This window comes from Crotalus tigris, unplaced genomic scaffold, assembly GCF_016545835.1.
Source record: "Crotalus tigris isolate CLP2741 ecotype Arizona unplaced genomic scaffold, ASM1654583v1 scf7180000017601.7605149639:7615979, whole genome shotgun sequence".
Taxonomy (NCBI): Eukaryota; Metazoa; Chordata; class Lepidosauria; order Squamata; family Viperidae; genus Crotalus; species Crotalus tigris.
In genome coordinates, this window is record NW_024096505.1 from 1,287,273 (window position 1) to 1,310,517 (window position 23,245).

General features: G+C 41.4%; 1 protein-coding gene across 1 annotated transcript in view; it reads left to right on the forward strand.

Moving 5' to 3' along the window:
* LOC120319546 (heat shock transcription factor 2 binding protein) overlaps positions 1-21,911 on the forward strand; it is a 114,158-nt gene extending 92,247 nt beyond the window's left edge. The window contains exon 10 of the mRNA XM_039368537.1: positions 17,440-21,911. Within this exon, the coding sequence (XP_039224471.1) occupies positions 17,440-17,552 (113 nt within the window). The 3' untranslated portion in view covers positions 17,553-21,911. The remainder of the gene's footprint in view (positions 1-17,439) is intronic.
* The last annotated feature ends 1,334 nt before the right edge of the window (positions 21,912-23,245 follow it).

Below are 23,245 nucleotides of genomic sequence, written 5' to 3' on the forward strand. Positions count from 1 at the left end.
TCTTCAGAGTCCTAGAGTACTAAATGCAATATTCCAAATGCCTATAAATATATGCATTGCACATTGATTTTTTTTTGTACTTTTTTCACACTGCTTCTGGTTAATTACAAACCTGAAGTTTCATTGGGAAAATCCAGAAACCACTTGTATCTTATACAGCAAAACATTTGAGTAATATTGCAAGATTTCTTCATGGCATTTGAAAAAAAAAAGCAAATTATTAGAACATGCAAGACTTGATGAATTAGACCAAAGGCTTATTTAGTCCAGCCATCGGTTCTCATCAGATGCTTATGGGAAGCCACAAGTGATATAACTTCTTCCCCTGCAGTACCTATTACTGAGAGACAACATTATTAGTAATGGAAGAGATAAGTCAGCATGACATGTAATTTCCTGCAACCTCATCCTCCCACTCATTCATGCATTTTCTATATGTGTTTTTTAACATGTGAAATCAGCTTTGGTAGCCTTTGAGTCTGGACTATACCACTTGTAAATACTATTCAGTTGAAATAGAAACTAGAGAAAATCAAATTTTCTCCCAAATGTAAATTTACTCCAAAATGTAGATCTTATTTTGGAATAGAAAATGTACATGAGACTTAACTTTCTGCTTTTGAGCTTGAATACCAGATTTATGGCCAACTTGTACACTGCCCAAGATGTGTGGTTTCCTAATGTGATATATAAATAAATAAATACATTTTGAATGCAATTAAAGCCAATGTGCTACCAAAGGCAGTAAGTTTTAAAAAAATAGTTTAAAAAAATAATTTTTCCTACTATTCAGGGCACTGAACCTCAAATTAAACAAACACATTTAAAGCTACAGTAGTATATAAAGTAAGTCCACATGGTTAGTAGATATGGGTATATTATGTGAATGCAAAAATTTGTGTGAAGCTATCAGTTCTGATTAAGTTAATTAATAAGTAGGTGCATCGTGGGAATATAGCCATTGCAATTTCAAATCCAATTTCAGTGTGATTAGAATTAGCAAAATGGTCCAGAGGGCAGAGAATGAAAGTGCCTCCACTATTTATTTCAAATGTTAAAATCCTAACTCCTGAAATACTACAGGCAACACAACCACTACTGAGCGTTCTGGGAATTGCTCCATACAACTGGAAGTTGAGAAACAGGGCTGTAGATAAAAGGTTGAGAAACTGGGCTGCAGATAGGAATTACTGTGTAACCACAAAGATGCAAGTATTTTTACTGTATTGTAAAAGAAACTATTCTGAGGCATGTTGGATTAGAAATGTTTTTCAGAGAATTTGTTAAAATGACAATTTAAAAAAAAATACAGCTTACATCTATAAATATAATCCAAATGTTTTAAAATGTTCCATCATTAATTAAAGCAAACTTTTTAATCTAAAAAAAGGCCCACATAAAATCTGTCTAAGAAATAATGTATTGGCGGGATTAAAATTATAATGCCAAAAGAAATGACATATAGTAATATAGCCACAAAATGCTTACCGTACTTCAGTGATCACTAATCATCAATAGCAAAAACAGCTACAACTTATAAAGAATAAACATGATGTCATAATGCTGCAAGAGCCCCATATTCAAATATTAGATGGTGGTATGTATTTGAAATAAGCAGCCTTTGACCAAATAATGTTTAGCTTTGGGATTTATCACTCATCTCCCTCTCTTCCCCACATCTTTCTTTCTTTCTGAACTATTACATCTGGCATTTGGATTTATTTAAATCAACAAAGGGATAGCTTGAATTCATACTCTTTGACTTGCTGTCCCATATTAACATTCAAAATGGAGAGATGGCAAATTTTACCATAAAACAGCTGGGCATACATGTTGGAATTCTATTGCATCCCCTCCTGCTTTCAGTGATATGAAATGACTTACATCCCTTGTTCATTGCATAGGTTATCTGACTATGTGGTTTATGTTCCACATGATTTAATTCAGAGAGATCTAACTCTAATTTAAGGTAGGAGTTAGGTGGGGGTAGCTGCAGAATGAAGACTAGGGACTAAATGAAAATGGCTGTAATCAAGAAAAAAATTTCTAGTCACAAAAATATCACCTGAAATGGAGCATGTAAAAGAAGAGTTTATGATAGAATAACGTCATTTCTGCCCACAGTCCAGAGCTATAAACACACTGTAGTGGGTTGTAATGTATGTGCCTCTTCCTGATTCTACCCACTGATCAGATGGTTGGTGTGCTCAGCATTGTCCTCAGGGAAGGAAGTGCAGGGGACCACCTAAAGTGAGTTATAGATTGCTGCCATGTCTTCTTCCTGCCCTCCTTCTACCAGCCCCAATAATCCAGCATGGTTATCTTGCAACAATATGTAAATGGAGAATCAGCAGTATGGTACATTGAGGCAAGACTAGGAGAGTTTGACAGTGCCGAAATACTAATGTTATGTTGAATGGTGGGGGAGGAAGTGATGTCAGTTGTAATATAAAATATCTGCAGGGCACCAATTTAATGAAGTCTTATGCAACACTACGTTGAACTTAGCTCTTACGCTATTAGTAAATCCAACCCTACTCACGTTTTCTCAAAAGGTAACTTTTTGTGGCTTAAACGCTGTAACTTTGATATGAACAGATCTCAGATTAGAAGAGAAAGAAGGCTCATAAAAACAGGGGTAATATAATAAGGCTAAAGTTAAGTTCTGCTGGGGCTCAGGCATGCCATCTGTTTTCATTGCCAAGCCTAACAATGGAAAATACAGCAGATGCTGATGAAGTAGCCTCTGAGTAAGCAGGTGCAGCATACATTTCCTGCTGAGGTAGGGCTGAAGGAGATATTATGTAGGAATATCACAAATGAAGGGGTGTGCTTAAATCTTCTCCTGCTCATCAATTCTTGCCTGTCACATCTCACCCAGCTGTTATCTCTCCAGCAGCTGCAAGTCTGAAAGGGTGCCTGGCTGTTAGGAAAATGCCATAAGGAGATGACAGTGAAAGATAACTGAGGAAAAAGTTAGGGATCCCTCCCCCAGAATTCTTTCCAGCTAATATTTTCCTTTATTTCCATTATTTGGGCAACATGTGCTTGGCCCAGGAACAAATGGTAACATTGGTACTTGGGATAGTATAAAAAAGCCATAGTTAGAACAGTGGGGGATTTTCCTCTGAAAATCCTCCAAATTAGAGGGTGTCATTTCCAGGCAGATTATGGCTTTGACATTTCATTTCTTAGAAATCAAGAACTCAGAAAAGTGTAATTACAAAGTCAGTGAAAGGCTGTGCTGCCTTGAAATTCTAGGAGCCAAATTGCTTAAGTTTCTTGACACAAATTTCACAAGTCAGAAAAAGGGAGGGAAGGGGTCATATAACGCTGATGATGCAATTATCAACTCGTCCATTGCTGTGGCTGTGCTGCTGTTTTAAGGGCTGTAAACTCACCCACAGCTCCTCCCAGCCAGCCCTGTATTTGTAAATCAAGCATGCCAGGAGCTGGGAAGACATTGTTTGTATTTGTCCATGGGGGTTTGTTCTAAGAGGGATGTGATGATTCATTGGAAGATTTTTCAGGACAACACTCTCCGGAATTCCCCCCTCCTTGATTCGGGACCTGTGGCACGTAGACCCAAGCATCATTAGTAGTGTGTGTGTGTGTCTGTCTATGTGTGTCTACAAAGCTATATTTATATAAACTTTATCAGGAAATTACCAGACTGTGACATTTAATTCTTCTTTAAACATTACTGTTTTAATTTCACTATCAATTCTCACAGCTTTTTGGACTTTTTTGAAATCTCTGACATTTCCATAACTATGTAGCTAAACTGGATTTAAGGGGATTGTTTCTTTTTTTAGGGTCATAGAAGTTAAACATTAATCTGGGAAGCAAATATTGGCAAAGAATTGTGCAGACCTAATTAAGAATTAATAGACATTTCTTATATTGTCATCTCATTTCAGCAAGTAGATCTGAGTATCATTTAAACTTCACAGTGATCCTTTAGGCAGACAAAATGAGAAGCCAATCCCCTAAAACCCTAGTTAGTAAAATTTAAAATTACTCAAAATTTGGATCTCGATTCCTCATCTTCTTTCAGAAGATGCCAAGAGCCCTCCTCTGATACAGCTGGGTGGTTAAGAACGTGAAAAATAAAATAAAATAAAATAAAATAAATAGAAAGACACTTTTTTTTGGCATGGAGCGAGGAGAACTAGTTTGATAATTACTTTCTGCTCAATATACTTCTACAGAACTGCTGAAGTGATTGCTCCAGAAAGAAGACAGAATAACAAAAAATTAACCATTATGACAGTCCTCTTACATCTGGAAGCACTATCTTAATGTCTTTTATTCTTTCTCTTTCTGACTATGAGCCAGTTACCTACCTATCTATGAGAAGATCTGCCTCTTATCCTAGACTCTTCAGTGAGGGATTTTGCCATCGTTTTTTGGAAACCTCCAAATATAGTGTCAACCGGATCATCTTTATTTGCCTTTCAAATAACTACAACTCTCCCCTGCACCCCCTCCTCTCTCTAGCAAAAGGGATATTTTACTGTACACCGCCCAGAATCCCTCTGTGAGGGAAATGGGTGGTTCAAAAATGTGATAAAGAAACAAATTCTGTCTGCTGAGCTCACTGTCAATAACTCCCCCCCGCCCCACCCAATGCAATGGCAGGAGGTGAGGACAGCAGAGCAGATACTTCTCTGCCTCGCCCCACAGTCCTTCCTCTATCCCAAGAGGCAGGAAGAGGGAATTGCTGCATAGCAGTGGGACCACCTAACCGTTGACAGGCAGTCCCAAGGCCCTAAATTGGCCAGGTAGGCTGCATTTTGAACACAAACTGGCAAGCAGGCAGGCAAGACTGCTGGCCTCCTCCAGGTCTCTCAGCAACAGTTGCCAAAAGAAGAGTGGCTTTACTTGCTCTCCTCCAACTCTGCAGCTGCCGCTGACTTCATGCATTCAGATAGCACAAAGAAAGTGGCAGAAGCAAGCATTGTTGGTGGTTCAGCTGGGAAATGAATTAGCAAGGAGGGGGTAAGAAGTTAGCAACTACATCCTGTCAGAGAGGGCTGTGAGGATTGGGCAGGCCCCCTACTTGGGGAGCTTTGTTAAGGAACATGTTTGACGAAGAATGTTCATGCCTGCATAGGAGGTCTCCAGCTACACAGAGAAAAACTCATCTGAGATGGAAAGAGGAACACTGTCTCTGCCATTCCTTCCCATCTACTGTCCCTCAAAATGCTACTTCTCTAACTGCAGCTCCCTTGCCACTCATCCTTCTTTGGCCACCCTTTAGCTATGATTCCAAGAAAGTCCTTGTGATGTTCATGTTGTACTGACAAAAGAGGGCCTGAAGCTAGCAAGGACTTAATGATGCTTAATTTTTTGTTCTCAAGAAATAGAGAGCCAGTCTGTTTTTTGACTAGAAATGGGAGATGTGAGGTTGGCCTCAACCCTCCTATCTTTTCGTAAGGGCCTGTGCCAGTTGGCTTGGGGCTCCAGTGGAGGATCAGCGCATTGGAGGTGGTTAATTGAATAATAACAGATCTTACCTCCCCCCACTCCGCCCCACCTCCCCATGTGTGTTTTTGGTTTTAATGTTTGTTTTTAACTTTTTATGTTTTAGATTTTATGTAACTATAAGCTGCCCAGAATTACCCTATGGTATGGGTGGCCAACAAACAAACAAACAAAGAAAGAAAATGTAGTATCAGAATGGGATTTGGGATTCTTGCTCACCCATAAAGTTGATGGAATGACTGTGAAACAGTTACTTTGCCAGCCTATTCTACTTCCTATAGGTCTGAAATGAGAACAGGGCAGGAGCCACATAGCCTCTTTAAACCCTGTACATAAGAAATAGACAAACAAGAAAAGAGCCACTTCAGCAGTTTTAAAAATGCCACAGAGAATTACCTTAGACCTTTGTTGGCTAAAGACAGCAATTCCAAACATACTTTAATGGCAAGTACCATTAATCCAAATGAAGCTAAATAAACATATTGAAGATTTCACTGTAAGTTTGCCAATTTCACATCAGTAATGTTGCTCATTGTTTGTTTTGCAAAGGATGGGATGAAAGTACAAAACAGTAGCCCATACCCCAATAAGGCTTTGGAATGAGGGAAGAATAAATAATACTTTGCAAAGATCTATTCAACCCGTTTTTCTGAGCTGATGCTTCTTCTCTCCTTGTTCCTTCCTTTGCTCGCCTGCTTTTGCATTCCTAATTTCATTCTCTAATCCCTAAAAGGGATGAAGTGAATCACTGTGAGAAAATAAAAATAAAAAAGATTATAGCCCTGCTTAATTACCTAATGAAGTGCAGGCCAGAACTTGTTCAGTGTGTCATGAAAGAGAAACGCTTCAGCCAAGTAGGACGCTTCTAGACTAAATGAGATTAGCAGCCCCATTTGTTTTAAAATCTGCTTTTATACACGGATTTCCTACATGGCAAAATTTTGAAGTACATTTTTAAAATTAAAAAGCTACAGCAATTCACTGAATTAGAGCTAGAAGATTTATGAAGTGAGCAAGGATTCCATTTAATTTTTTAAAATTATTTTTTTATTTTAAAGGCAGTTGAAATATTATATAGTTTCTTTTCAAGTACTTCTTAGAATGGCCATTTGACTGTCCAATCTAGAGCATTAAAGAATGCTCTAGAAATGAAGAAGTAATCTTCAGGGAGTCTTGTATACTTTAAGTATTATATTTTAACTATTAGAAAAAATGAAAAAGACATCTTAGTTATTGCTTCTCAAGTAAGTGCAAGTGCACACTCACCATTTTTTTTCTGGTAAAGTATGACCCCAGTTAGAAATCATTCTAATTAGATAATCATATCTAGATCCTCTAGAAACAAAATATACCCTCATTCTCTCACATCTAGAGTCTGGGGAGAATTTGTTTTAAATTCATAGCCGATCCCTCCTCGTTTCTTCCAAGTCTGCAAATAAAGAGCTAGAAGAGAAAAAAAATCTTTCCATTACACTGATATTAAAACAAAAGGAAGAGAAAGTAAGACACCAGGCCCTTCTCGCATAAATTTATAAAACTACTGTATATGTTATTATGAGTAACAGGAAAGCCATTAGAATACACAACTATACAAAGAATGAAAGGTTAGTACTACAAAATCTAGAAGAGATAGGAATGACATTTCTAGCTTCCAAATTCCTTTCAGTGTCATCTTTCCTTCTAAGTAGCTGTTCATGAGCTATTTTTAAATTTTATTTGTTAATCAAAGTTACACAGCTGCCCATTTTACCAAAAGTGACGCTGAGTGGCAAACAACAATCAGATAAAAACCACAGATATAAAAATCACTATTGATATAATAATGATAACAACAACATAATAAACAAATATACAAAGCTCTAGGTAAAGAGAGGATAAAAATGGCTACCTCAACAATATTTCCATTTCTCAGGGAGTCCCAAGCCTAGTAATATAACCAGGTCTTGAGACACTTCTAGAATTTCAAAGGAGATGGAGGTAACGTAATTTTGAAGAATGTTCCATAAGGCGGGCACTGTAGCAGAGAAAACACATCTCCTGGGACTCAACAAATGTAGCCCCCCAGTTGATTAGTTCCCTCATCATGCCTTTTCTGCTTGTGGATAGATGTAACTGAGGAGAGGCAATCCCTCAGATAACCCGGTCCCATGCTATGAAGGGGTTTATAGGTCACAACCAGCACTTTGAATTGGACCTGGAAGCAAGCTGGCAACCAGTGCAACTTGTGGAGCAAAGATATAACATGCACTATTCTAGAAGTGCGCATAACTTCCAGTGCTGCTGGATTCTGTACCAGCTGAAGCTTCTGGTCACTCTTCAAGGGTAGCTCTATGTAGAGCACTTTGTAGTAGTCCAATCTGGAAGTGATTAGGGCATGAGTGACTGTAAGCAATTAAAAAACAAAAACAAAAAAGCCTATGGTGAAAGCAGTTTTGTGATTCCGTCTGACATGGATTATAATTCCAGAAATGCAAAACAAAAGGACAGCCTACCTATTCATCAATGAATATCATATTCTTTCTTATTTGTTCATGTTTTACCTCACAGGCTTTTTAAATGCTAAATCTAATGGGATGGATTAATAACATACATACATATGTATGTATGTATGTATTTTGAAAAAGGTATTATGAATGCCACCATAAAATGGCTTTGTGGTATAGCCATAAGCAAAGTGACTGTCCAGAGCCATGGCATGGCATGCTGGCTGGAAATTTTGAAACAAGTAGTCCAAAATACATTGAGGAAGCTGCTTTAATAGGTCATCCCAGAGTTTGAAATTAAACAATCTTTCTCCCACCCAGTTCTGGCCAAGTGTACCACAAGCATGTCCTCAATTCTATAGGCCCTCAGCTGATGGCAGCAGTTTGTTGACCATGTCTGGACTTAGAACCTAAGCAAGATTAGTCCTGGAGGGTGTTTGAATGGGAGTCCATCAGGGAATACCAGTATTTAGGTGAGACCAGGAAATTGAAAAACATCCCAGAAGAGGGCAAATTTCTGACTTAACCCACCCAGGCACCTTCCAGTTGGATTTAAGACTACAACCCAAATCACCAGCCACCAGGATTTGTCAGATTAGAGATAACTGGGCTAGAAGCCATGCAGGCTTTTCACTTGTAGTAACAATTAGCTATGACACTGTTATGTCCCGAGCCTTTGCAAACGGCTCGGGCGTTTGCAGGCAGTCCCGGGCAGGTGCAAAGCTGCCCGGGACCAGACAGGCTGTCGCCAGCGCCGTGCGCATGCGCGGGTGCTGGCGCGGGAAAAGTAACCCATTTACCCGGGAGTTGCCTATATAAGAGGCTGCGAGGCGTTTGGGCGAGGCTGAAGCCATCTTCCTGTAAGCTGAACGCTGAATAAAAGAAACTGAGAACTCCAGCTGCTTCTCGTGTCTGTTTTCCCGCCAAGGACGCAACACTGGCGACGAGGTGGGATGCCTTGCACTACCTGGAAAGGAAGAAGTGTAAGCTTACCCAAGGAGTCCTGAGCGGCGGAAGAGGAACGGCGTCGACTCGGCAGCTGCCCGCCAATCCGGTGCGCATTCGGGGGTAGGCTGGCTGATAGACCCGTCTCCTGAAGATCCGAAGATGGCGAAAATCGGAAGGCTTTCGGAATTCGACGTCTCACATCCAGAGCGGTGGGAGTCCTACGTATCCAGAATGGAGAACTACTTCAAGGCAAACCAAGTGAGGGAAGATAGCTTGAAGGCCGCCACCCTGCTTTGCGTTTGCGGCCAAGACGCCTTCGAAATCGCAGAAAATCTTGTAGCACCTGTTCCAGTAGAGTCTGTAAGCTACGCAGACCTGAAGAAGCTGCTGAAAGAGCACTTCCACCCCAAGGTGTCCGTTATCTCATGGCGCCACACCTTCGAGCAGAGGGATCAACGGTCCGGTGAAACAGCCAAGGAATACATCGCCGCGCTACGGAAGGCCGCCAAGCCCTGCGAGTTCAAGGACCTCGAGGAACGACTGAGGGACCGATTCGTGTGCGGGCTAAGGCATCGAGAGCTACAACAGAGACTTTTTGCCAAGGAAGAATTATCCTTCCAAGACGCCTTAAGGGAAGTCACCGCAGAAGAAGCAGCAGGCGGCGCCATCAAAAACATGCGGCCGATCAGAAACAGTGCAGAGGGTGCGTCCGTGCACCAGGAAGACGTCCGACGAAACTCCGAGGAGGATCCGGACGAGGAAGTCGACCGTCTACACCCCGCGAAGGAAGAGAACCAGAAGGGAAGCTCTTCGGCTCTGCTCAAGTGCATCGGCTGTGGAGGTCGCCACAGGAGAACCGACTGCAAGTTCCGCTCCGCTACCTGCCGGGCATGCGGCAAACAAGGGCATATTGCAGCTGTGTGTCTGAGCCGACGAAAGGCACAACCCCAAGAAGAACGCCTGAAAGGTACCAGATTCCCCAGCCAGAATAGGGTAGGGTTTTGCGCTTCGCGAAGAAGCATCTGTAGAACAGGCACACACAAGCCCATGAAGAAAAAGCTGTCACTCAACGTGAAGCTACAAGGGGTTCCATTATCTATGGAACTAGACACAGGGTCTGCCCTGTCCATCATTTCATTGCATACATTTAGGAAGATTTGTTCCAGTAGTGGGTCTAAGGCCAAGTTAAGGCCTTCTGATATTGTATTAACAGATTTTCAGAACTCAAGAGTGTGTGTTAAGGGGGAGGCCACCCTTAACGTGCAATACAAGAGTTTTGAAGGTCCACTAGACTTATTAGTAGTAGGGGGTGAACGAACGAGTCTCATAGGACTCGATTGGTTTGAGGCCCTGGGGATACACGTCACAGGACTCAACAGCTTACAAACACTCGACCTACAGGAAGTCTGCAAAGAATTTGCAGATGTTTTCAGCCCCCAGCTGGGCACATTCAAAGGACCACCTGTGTCCTTAAAGCTAGACCCCACTGTCACTCCCATTAGGATTAAAGCAAGAAGGGTCCCTTTTGCTTTAAATAGTAAGATTGACACTGAACTAGACAAACTAATCCAACAGGGAATCCTAGAACCTGTTGATTCCAGCCCGTGGGAGACCCCCATTGTCACGCCTCTAAAGGCAAATGGGGACATTCGCATTTGTGCTGATTACAAATGCACACTCAATAAGGCATTGCAGCAACATGCCTATCCTGTTCCTGTGGTCAGTCACATCCTGGCCTCTCTCAAGGGGGGGCGTGTTTTTGCAAAGCTTGACCTAGCTCAAGCATATCAACAGCTGCCTGTTGATGATGATGCTGCCATAGCTCAGACCATTGTGACCCACAGGGGAGCCTTTAAAGTAAAAAGGCTACAGTTTGGAGTAAATGTCGCTCCTGGGATTTTCCAAAGCGTAATGGAAAACACACTACGAGGTATACCAGGGGTCTGCCCCTACTTTGACGATGTCTTGATTGCAGGAGACTCCACACACATTCTAGCTGAAAGACTTAGGGCTGTCCTGTTAAGATTCAGGAATCAGGCCTCAAGCTCAGAAAAGACAAATGCAAGATCGGGGTGCCTTCTACTGAATTTCTGGGATTCAAAATTGATGCTGCTGGGATTCATCCTGCTGAATCCAAACTAACTGCTATTTTACAAGCACCCAGGCCAAAGTCTAAGGCCGAACTTCAGGCCTTCCTAGGCCTCCTGAATTTCTACAATTCTTTTCTTCCACATAAAGCTAGTGTAGCTGAGCCTCTTCACAGGCTACTAGACAAACAAGCTGTGTGGCTGTGGTCACAAGCACATGAGGCTTGCTTTAAAGAAGTCAAGGCCTTGCTCACTTCTAACAGTGTTCTTGCACATTTCAACGAGTCTCTTCCTGTGTGCATCGCTTGTGATGCATCCCCCTACGGGGTTGGAGCTGTCCTGAGTCACCTCAGGTCTGATGGAACTCAGGTTCCTATTGCATACTACTCCAGAACACTGTCTTCTGCCGAGCGCAACTACGCTCAGATAGACAGGGAGGCTCTGGCTGTTGTTGCTGGAATTAAAAAATTCCACGATTTTCTATATGGCAGGCATTTCACGGTCTTCACTGACCATAAGCCTCTGCTGGGACTGTTTACCACACGTAAGCAGACTCCCCACATCATTTCCCCTAGAATGCTTAGGTGGTCTATTTTCTTGTCTGCATATGATTTTTCATTACTCCACAAGCCTGGGAAAGAAATGGGCCATGCTGATGGCCTCAGTAGGTTGCCTCTGCCAGTAGTAGAAGCTGACCCCGCGCCAGCTGTCAACATTCTATCAATCCAAGCCTTGCCCGAGCTCCCTCTTAGTGCCAGGGATGTTACCGCTGAAACGGGTACAGATCACACACTTTCACGTGTCCGCTCCTGGGTCCTGTCCGGGTGGCCTGAGCACTGCCCTAGTCCTGAGTTTCAGAGTTTCTGGTCCAAAAGAAACGAACTGTCCCTTTCTCAGGGTTGTCTGCTTTGGGGAAACAGAGTTGTCATTCCCACCTCAATGAGGACTAGGGTCTTAGAATCCCTCCACGAGGGTCATCCTGGCATTGTCCGTATGAAGGCTCTTGCACGAAGCCACTTGTGGTGGCCTGCTTTAGATAAAGATATTGAGGCTAAGGTGCACGCATGCCACCTCTGCCAACGATCTCGCCCAGAGATGCCCCAAGCTCCTGTGCATAGATGGGAGGAAACACAGTCCCCATGGTCTAGGGTGCACATTGACTACGCTGGGCCCTTTCAGGGCCAGTTCTTCTTGGTCCTTGTTGACAGCCATTCAAAATGGCTTGAGGTTGTGCCTGTCTCATCCACCACCACTGCAAAGACTATTCAGGTACTGAGGGGGATTTTTGCTGCACACGGGCTGCCAGATGTCATCGTGTCCGACAACGGCCCTCAATTCACCTCCTCCGAATTCCAAGCTTTCTTACAGGCAAACCTGATTCGTCATGCCACGTCTGCGCCTTTTCACCCGTCCACCAACGGTATGGAGGAACGCATGGTGCGCATTGCAAAGGACGCCTTGAAGAGACTCACCTACGGGGACTGGCATCACAGGTTGGCTGACTTTCTCCTTTCTTATCGCACCACACCGTCCACTTCTACAGGGAGAAGTCCAGCTGAACTTCGTTGGGGGCGCCAACTTACTACTAGACTTGACCGGTTGCATCCGGACAGACTGCCTTCATCTACCTCACATCCTAGGGCACCTAGACAACTACTTGTGGGTGCCCCGGTTTGGGCTCGCAATTACGGGCCTGGTCATACATGGGTCCCCGCTTCTGTGTCCAGGATCACAGGTCCTCTCTCCTACGAGGTTGCCCTGGACAACGGTCGTGTCCTGCGTCGGCACATCGACCAACTTCGCTCTAGGCGAGACTTTTCTGCTGAGACTCCTGGGTCTTTTCCAGGGGGGGAGGGGGACCCTTTGGAGCAAAGGGAAGGGCAAGAGCTACTGCCCATCTCCACTGAGGGAGCCACAAACGGCCCATCCCCAGATTCCGCAATTGCTCCGAAAAGGAAGTCATGGAGCTTACCCACACAACAGGCACTCACGCCTACTCCAGCCAGGGAGTCACCCCGGGGGCATACTCACGTTCCACACACGTCACACAGCACTCCAGTCACGGAGGATACCCGGGGGCATCCCAACAAATCATTCCCCGCAAGAGAGCTGGCACACAATCCCCAAAGTTGGCCTGACCTTACCCCAAATCCTACAGGGGGTCAAACATACACAGAGCTAGTCGAGGAACCAAGTCCCGACTACAACAACCCTAGCACAAATCAGGGAACACCTGAGTTTTGGGAAAGTACAGAAACCCACACGAGCCCGAACACAGAATGGGGTTCAGGGAATGGACAGCCTCCTGACAGGTCTTGGACTGACCTAGGAGGTTCTACAGAGACGCCCAGCAGCGGCTATCACTTCAAGGGGCCTGAGGGTCTACAGCTAGGTAGGTCAACCAGGTCACAAAGTAACAGAAGCCCTGGCCTGACGAGCCCGGTGGGCAAGCAAGCAGGCCAGGCATCGGGGCACAGTCCTTGGAAGACACCAGGGCACAATAGAGAGAATAGGCTCACGCCTCCCTCCAGTCAGGGGACTTATGCCAGTAACCCACAGCTAAGAAGGTCACAGAGAGCAAAGAAATCTCCCAAGTACCTAGAAGACTACATAACATTGCTGGCAAGGCAAAGGCCAGTAAACAGTGGGAGCACTGGGGAGCAAAATGTCATATAAAATAAATGTTGTATGTTGGTAGTAGTTTTAGCCCGGGGGAAAGGGGTGTTATGTCCCGAGCCTTTGCAAACGGCTCGGGCGTTTGCAGGCAGTCCCGGGCAGGTGCAAAGCTGCCCGGGACCAGACAGGCTGTCGCCAGCGCCGTGCGCATGCGCGGGTGCTGGCGCGGGAAAAGTAACCCATTTACCCGGGAGTTGCCTATATAAGAGGCTGCGAGGCGTTTGGGCGAGGCTGAAGCCATCTTCCTGTAAGCTGAACGCTGAATAAAAGAAACTGAGAACTCCAGCTGCTTCTCGTGTCTGTTTTCCCGCCAAGGACGCAACAGACACAAAGTAAAATTTGGGAGAAGCCTATAAATAATATCCCTTCCGGCTCCCCCAGTGGAATAATCAGCAAATGAAAAACAATCTGGCTGATCAGGGAGAACACGAAGAGCATGATGCTTTCTCCTGTTATCACACTCTGACTCAGTGATTAACTGCTTCCCCCCCCCCTTTTTTTTGTAAATAAACTGATATGAAAAACAGTATGCATCAAGGTCCAAATATCTGAACTGTTCACCAACAATTGTATACAAGAATATACTTTCCTTTTCTAGCAGCAAAGGCTTTTTCAAGCAACTGAAAGGAAATAAAATCCAAAGGTAAAACACATTGCAACTCCAACGGAGCTGCAAGTCACGTTCAGCTGTCACACCTACAAATAAAAAAAAGTTGGCTATTAACTAAAAAAGCCATCTCTCTTGGTGCTTTTTCACCCATGACACATTCTTTGGGGATTAGAGGGACAATATTTAGGTTAGTGAAAATTCTGATCTTTCAGGAACCTGTTTGAGCACAGGAAAAATGCAGTTTAACCATTTATGGTATAAATACCTAGAAGCACACAGACTGCAAATTTAGTAAGCTATCTAATCAATAGCTTCAGTGATAAATGCCACTTAAGCTAGTGTTAATCAGAACTGTTAACAGAAACCTATTAATAGCTTAATGATGAATTTAAACAACACCCTCACGTCTGGGGAGAGTAAGACATCAGGGCCATACCAATGGCATTGGTCGTTTATCAATTTTCTTCACATTTAATCTCCCGTGGGAAAGTTCATGTGAGAAACATTAACAGTGTAATACTGTACACTGAGTATTTTGTTTCTAGCCTCTTGGGAAGCAAACTTTTACCAGAATGAGGAGTCAGTTCTTATGATCTTTATAGTGTGTAATCAAACACTTTAGAAAAAGCTTTTAAAAAAAGGACAAATATATCAAATTCTTTAAAAGGTTGCTCATTAAGCTTTTCAAAGCAAGGAATAATTAAGGAATTCTATACAATTATGCAATGTTCATGCTTACTAGATGTATTAAACTATGTAAAAAGTATAAATATCTACTTCCAAGTTTGTTTTCACTACTGCAATTCAACAGGGGAACAGATCAAGATGCAAAAGTTCTTGTTTGCCTTTTTATTTATTTCCTGTTTGGGAACAGAGGGCACTGGCTAGGAATGACTGATGATCAGAGTACAGCCAGGTGAAAGAAAGGTCCCATTGTGAAATCATGGAAATGCTGACAAATTTGGCACGACAGCAAGACCATGCAGCTGAATTTTCTCAGTCACTGTGTGTGTGGATTAGGGTGAATAGTAGGTGATGTCTACATAGGCTATGCAGCTGAATTTTCTCAGTCACTGTGTGTGTGTGGATTAGGGTGAGTAGTAGGTGATGTCTACATAGGCCATGCAGCTGAATTTTCTCAGTCACTGTGTGTGTGGATTAGGGTGAATAGTAGGTGATGTCTACACATCACTAATTTAAATGTGTATGGAGTTTCACAAACATATTTGGAAGACTAAAAAAGGATTGTCCACTGTGCCTGCATCAGGAGAAGATTTCCTTCCTACAGTACATTGATCTCTGGGCCAGTTCAAATGATTCACTAGTAACATGTTTTTCTCATACGGATACAGTTCATATGATGGGCAGATAACAGAAGAAAGCCAATTATCCACACACTGAACCACATGTTGAAAGTTTCTCTTATCAGCTGTTGCTAGAATCCCAATGAAAAGTTGCTCGATGTAAGCTGACTCCTGAATGCTGGCAAATGTGACTAGGCCCAGAGAAAGGCTAAGAACCACCCTGTTATAATGATCAGGTTCAGGCCTTTTTCTGCCTGAGGCAAATCAGTAAATTATAGTTCCAATCATTCAAATCAAAAGAGCTCAGGAGCCCAAGCTATTCAAGGCATTGAGTTCTGTGAGAAAATCCCTCTCTCAATCCTTGGCAATAAAAAGAACAAACCATTGTCTTTTCATGATAGTGTAAATCTGCTATCTCTGCCTAATAGACCTGTTCTGGGTGAAAAAGGAACTGAGAAGTCTCCCTCATAACCACAGCTTGAACCAGGCCAAGAGCCACCACACTTCCCAATAAGAGTCAAAGAATGTAAGAGAAAACAATACAGTTTTTTAACTTTTGTCAAGAGCTTCTGTGTATGTATTTCATATATATTGGACGTCAAAAGAGACACATTGGGACTTGCCTTAAGCTATTAATTTTGTCTTGTTCAGGGTGAAGAGGGTTTCGGCCTCTGGAAAAATTATGTCAGGAGGAAGGATGCTTATTTAGGCTATGAGTGTTGGGGGAGGGGAATTTACAATGACAGCAACAAAACCATGTTTTTGTTGGCTTGTTGATGCTGAAATCAAGCTTTTTCCTCTCTTATATCTTCTCCAGATCAGGATACCTTCCTGGTAAAAATAGCAGATTCAGCAGTGAACTGAAAAGCCATCTTTCATCTTACTTGTAGTAAAAATTAAACATGGGCATATGAATGAATGAATGAGAGGGAAGCAGTTCAGACATTCTTGCTTATTGATAGTGAATATCTTCTTTAAATATATGAATTATTTTTTTGCCTTGTTGCCCTTAGAGATAATACTTAAACATGTTTAGTAATTTAGAGTAAGAAAATAATTAATATAAGAAAAGATTAAGGAGAATGGGTAGCTAATATATGGAGTTTGACTGTAGAAGAGTAATGAAAATATGTGCTCTTGCTTTCAAAAGTTTTGAGAAATAAATATATTTAAAATTTCATGCTAAGGTAAACCTATCACACACCTAGATTTGTGTATGAAATCATGCTGCTGTGCTAGCTTCAATGTCTTGCATTGAATGTCCTACACAGGACAGAAGTTCAATGTGACATTAGAAGTATTTGGCCAAAGGGGAAGTTACATAGACTTGCTATTGATTACACAAGCCATTCTTTGTTTTCATTTCTGGGAAAAGCTCTGGCATCTTTTTGGTAGGCAGAATTTGAGAATTTTATGTTTAAAAACATTTGATTTTATGAGATTCAAAGGATAAAGTGGTTCCATGGATGAAAACCTAATCTCCCAGTTCCTAATAAATGGTCCATTTCTAGATAATTAAAAAAGGAACCAGTAATTGAAGGAAAAGAGAAGTGGTATTGTTTACAATGTTTAAGAATAAGCAATTAATCATTTCTTAGCAACATTATTCAATATAATCTGAGAAAAGTTTGATTGTAAAATCACTATTGCTGGAGATAACAAGGAAAGAAAAAAAAAGCCATGAAGAAAGTGAGAAAAAGAGAACTGTAATTCTCATGTGTAATTCTCATGTAATACGGGTGGTAATTTCATTATTAAATTGATCTAGTGTCAATTATTTGTTAAGCATTTATCCAGGAAAGTAAACATGTTGAGTTATCCTGTCAGGCATTATGTTTTCTCAGGTACCTGGGCCTCTGGCAAACAAAGGATCTTAAAGAAGGATTTTCAATCCCATTTTCTACAGTCATCAGACACACCTTTTATAGGATGTCACCCGATTCAAGAGTCAGGATGAGGACATATAAAGCTCATCACAAATACAATTGCTACAGGAATGAGCAGGCAAGTACAACTCAGCCCTGCCTTAATGGGCTTTCAAAAAATAACAAGTACTATTAACAATGATTGTTTAACATTTTTGTGAAATAACTGCATTCTAAAGTAGGCCTCTCTTGGGACTTGAGGGACAAGTAACACAACAAGCTAACACACCCTGAAAGCAGAGGAACAAGTATCACTCCCCTGTCAAGGTGTTTACTAGTCAAAGCAAAGCAAGATGATTTTCGTACATGAAATGAAAAATCCCGTAAGAACCTTGCCATAACTCTGGCAGTTAAAATGAAATAATAGGGTTGTGCAAAGCAGCCAAAGTCTGACTCAGATTTGCAATTCAAAGAGTCAACTCAATTTGAATCCACAATTTGATTAAAAAAGCCAAGTCAGTTTGATCTGAATATATGACTCACATACTTGATTTGATAAATGTGTGCAAGTGTGCATATGCAAAAGTTCACTGAATCTTCACATTGCTTCAAAGACATCTTCTTCAGGCTGACATACTAATCTGATTCCACAATTGTATCTGAAGTTTCAGTAAGAAATTGTCTTCAAATCAAATCTTTGCATTATCCCATTAAACAACTGATGATTAATTTGCTGCCCTTTTAGGTCACCCAGATTCTACTGCTTAAGGCAACTGTTTTTCAGCTTGCAAGCTAACTCTTCCTCAACTTCTCTCTTATGTGTGTGGACTGGCAGTTCCTTGTTCAGATCAATTTCTGTCTGATAAGTGCTGTACAGGCATTGTTGGGTGTCCCATCCATCTTTCAGGGTTGAATAAGTGAATAGGGCAAGCATTTAAGTTTTTGGAACTTCTCACTCACTCAGTCACTTCTAAACATATAATATTTATCCAAGCAGCTCTACATTCCCTTTTTTCTTTGATCTGTTTGCTTGTGAAATAAAAAAGACATGTGTACTCAACACTGTCTGTTTTTGTTTGGTCATGCACTCTTGGGAAGGCTTTGCTAGATGTTTTCTCAATTTACGGAAGTTCATTGTAATAAAAACTTGAGAACTCCCTGTTCCAGAGATTTGAGTTAAGTGGATGTGTGTTATTAGAGGCTTAGAAGGCAGAGAAGCAAAGTAGGAGACCCTTACGAAATAGGAGGCAGACCCTCATAGATGGTTTCATGAAGGCTCAAAGCCAATTCTAAGTCTCTTTGCCTAGCATTTTGTTGTCATCCTATTTACCTTTACATTAAAAACTAATTTACAGATTACTCTAACAGTCTGATGGCCTAATTGCAATCCAGGAAATAGCATAATGTATTTCATAAGAATTTCAGTCTATCTTCACTGCATTCTCATTCTTCAAATCCTGATGATTATATGTGGCGTAATCTCTACTAGTTCTGAAGGATTGCTATTCAGATTGGAAAGGAGCAAATCATGACCATCAGTGTTCAAAAATTATGCACTGAGTTATCAGCCCACTTGGATTTAGTAAAATTGCACAAAAGTCTTTTCTTATGAAACATTAAAGTAGTTATTTTATTGCACATACATATTCAAAAAAGGAGTATGCATTATGATGTGCTTTTTCACCTCATGTATCACAATGTAGTGCAACACAATAAATTAATTAATTCCATCCTTGTTGAAGAGGGTAATTTCCGGCATCTTTTCAAGAGGCGTGGTGTTCCCCCTACTTAAAAAGGCATCTCTGAAACCTACTATTCTGGACAACCTTTGTGCAGTCTCCTGCTTACCTTTTTTAGGGAAGGTGGTTTTTAGAAAAGGTGGTGGCATTGCAACTCCAGAGGATCCTGGACTAAATGGATTATCTGGGTCCTTTTCAGTCAGATTTCAGGCCCATATATGGGACTGAAGCAGCATTGATTGCATTCATGGATGATCTCTGGCAGTAGTGGGATGGAGGTGGTGCATCCATCCTTGATCTTCTTGACTTCTCAGCAGCTTTCTGCTTGACCATGCTATCTTTGGAGCTGGTTTCGGGAGTTGTGCGTAGGTAATACAGTTTTGTGCTGGCCTCTTCCAGTGCCAGTCCCAATCAGTGTTGATAGGGAGCAAGAAATCTAGCTCATGCTTTGCCCTCAGTGCTCTCTCTCTACTTTTTTTTAAATCATCTGCATGAAATTTCTGGGTAAAATCATCCATCACCACAGAATGATGTGAGGGGTTCTTCCTGACTCACAGCTCCTGCTCAAAAGGTGGCAGCCGTGGCTAGGAGGGCCTTTGCTCAATTTCATGTGATGCATCAGTTATGCCCTTTCCTGAATAGGGAGGCTCTCTATTGGGTCACTCATGCCCTAGTCATTTCCCATCTGGACTATTACAATGCATCGTATATTGGGCTACCCTTGAAAAGTATCAGGAAGCTTCAGCTGGGGCAAAATGTGGCTAAGTGAACAATTCTGGATGCCCAAAGAAGGGCATATGTGCACCTCTGTTCCAAAAACTGGGTGCCAGTTTGCTTCCATGTCCAGTTCAAGGTGTTGGTTGCATATAAAGCCCTATATGTCATAGGGCCAGGCTACCTACAGAACCAGCTTCATTTCATTACACTGGCCCATCCCACCCATTCAGGCAGAGAAGGTGTGCTGCAGACCCCATCAGTTAAAGAATGGGGTAGGAAGAAAGCCTACTCTGCTATTGCCTCCACCCTGTGGAATATTCTTCCCCCAGTGGTGAGGCAGGCCCCCACTCTCCTGGCCTCACATGGGGAGCCCAGAGGAGCACCCAGCCAGGGGGCTGGTTAGTGCCCTGAGAGCCTACCCTTCACCTTTTTAATTAATTTTTAACAGGTTTAATCATCCTTGCCTCCTTCTAAATTCTAAAAGTTTTAAACATTTTAATTCTTATATAATGTTTTTATATTTTAACATTTAATAGTACACACCCCAAGTTCCTCCCTGAGGGAGATGGGTAGTTCAAAAATGTGAAAAATAAATAGATAAATTATCTTGCATGAGTTTTGTTTACAATAGTAGCTTGTATACTCACAATAGAAAGCAAAACATAAGATGTCAAAGAAGCAGCAAAAATGCCTCTTCAAACAGCCTATCCTGTTGCTAATTCCAATAGATAAGAAATAGTCAGATTTGGCTACTGAAGGATCATCTGTATTGACTCATCTTAAGTTCGATCTATTCCATTCCAAACATTAGAATGTTAAGAATTATTTAAACTTTACTTTAATTTTTCCTCTTTCCTTCCCTCAACCTTTTCTTTTTATGGTAAAGTAGCTTTTTTAGATTGCAACTAGGAGCTATCTTTTTTTTATTTGATCACATGTACTTCTGGAAGTTTGTAACAAAAATAAATCCTGTATTCTAAGTAATCCATCTAAAAATACAATTGTTGATAATTCTGATCCATAGGCCAAAACCAAAAAATGATCCTGAAGTTGGCATTGCTTACAAGAATGCTATGTTTTGTTACTATAGCAGGTACTTGAACCAGCTTAGCAATGTATCAACCAAACAGAACCAGAATTAAATGGGGCAGAGTATAGCTAGTAGATCTGGGCTGCAAAAAAATGGCACCAAAGAAATAGCTTTGCTAATAATCATCCAGATGTTTTGCAGTGTATATCTGCTAGCTTTTAGATAGAGTGTAATGTGGGAAAGACCTTGGGAGACAGGATGAAAAGACACACTTCTTCACACTTGCAAGGTTGATGTCAGCCTTACCAGGTAGCCCAGAGAGGAAACATAACCCTATAAGCTAATTCAACTTTATTGTAAAGGTACATTAACAGAATTTTGCAAGTCTGAAAGTACAAACCTCCCACATCTCTGTTACAGCCTAAGAAATTAGGGAAAGTCCTTGCTGAGATTTTTGCTATGCCCTCTATCCAGCTACGGGTTATGACTTCTCTTGTTAACCATTCCATAGACAGCATCTCTTCACTCTATCTCCCAAGGTCTTTCTGACATACCATTACAAAGAGTTAATTTGCTGGTCTCTTGGTATCTAATAGCTATCTGTTTTTCAAAATAATGCTTAAAGGGAGACATAATATAGTTTGATTTCCCAATTTATGAAAGCTTACACTTATAGATCTAGGCCTATAGGTTTTGTACTGCAAGAATCAACAAATAGAAGATGCTTATAATGGAATGAGAGATGCAATTTTATTAATGTTCCACACATGATTCCATCCTCCCATCATGGAAAATATATAGAAGTGCTTATGAGGAGTAGGTTATAAGTAAAAATTCTGCATCATCTTTAATAGAAATATTAAAGACTGCAAATTACCTCTGAGATAAAACATATGAGGTTCTCTAGAGCAGGGCTTTTCAACCTTTTCACAGATTGTACCACTTTTAGGACATGACAATATTTGAGTACCACCAGTGCTTAGCAAGGTGTCAAAAACTTGATGACTAAAAAAAAGGAAGGGTGGATTTTGGGTTTTACTGATTAGATTCATTTGTTGTTATAGAAATAGCTAGTTTATAACATTATGAAAAAGTAAAAAGTTGAGGTTCAATGTTAATGGTTCCTTCTATTGCAACAGAGGAAGTCTATTCTTTTTCCCTTCTCCCCCTCACTTTCCTCCCTTTTTCCTCCCTACTGTGTCCTAGTATTTGCTTTTGTATTTTTGTATTTTATTCTATAATCTAATAAAATATTACAAACTGTAGAAAAAAGCAAAAAAGGACCAGTTTTAATTCCTTCGGTGGCTGTTCCTTTGCTAAATCACTTTCCCTTTGTAGGAAATGTATGATGAATTTATCCATGTTTATTAATATGTACCACTACCAACTAGCTCAGGGGTCTTCAAACTTGGCACTTTTAAGACATGTGGACTTCAACTCCCAGAATTCCTCAGCCATTATGGCTGGTTGAGGAATTCTGAGAGTTGAAGTCCACTGGTCTTAAAGTTGCTAAGTTTGTAGACCCCTGAGCTAGCTGGTTGACCCTTTTTCCTCTCTCCCTTCTAAGCTCTCCTTCCGCAGTGTAGTAAGAATGCACCCTCATCTCTTCCCTGTACCCTTAGAGACACAGGAATCAAGTGCAAAGCAAGAAAGGCTCACAAAATAAAGAAACACATAAAGTCCTGTTTTTTTTTTCTTTAAGTTGCCTCAGGGATGTCACATATCACAATGTTGTAATCTGAGACTGAAAGACTCTGACAATTACGAAAAGCTTTAGCTTTAAATTAAGCCTATTTATCTTCAAAGAAAACTTTCTAAAAGCCATAGACAGACTCAGGATAAGGGGGTAAAACTAATTACATTTGTTTAAAGGGATTAAACCTACAGAAGTCAACACTTTGGACTCACTGCTAGCCTAAAATACAGTTTAAATATTCCAATAACCAAAGCACATAAACCAAGCCTCTGAATTACAAAATGCTGTAAAAACTGTACATAAATCCTTATGGTAACCCAATCAAGCTGCCAGTTGATCCAGAACTAAATAAGCCCACCTATTTTCCAACATACTTGTCTGTCGGCTTTTCATTTCATCAGTGCTGATTGCATTCTTCTGGCTGGAGAAGACGAACCAGGAAACCTTTTCTTCCAGCAACACCTGCTGCTTCTTCCCTATCCCTGTTTCCTCCCTGCCTGCTGAGCTCTCCGTCTCTTTCCCTGTTGTCTTTTTTTCCCTTTCTTGCCCAAACCACCTCTTTTTATAGCCTCTCCTCTCTTCCCCCTCTTTTTCTTCAGTTCA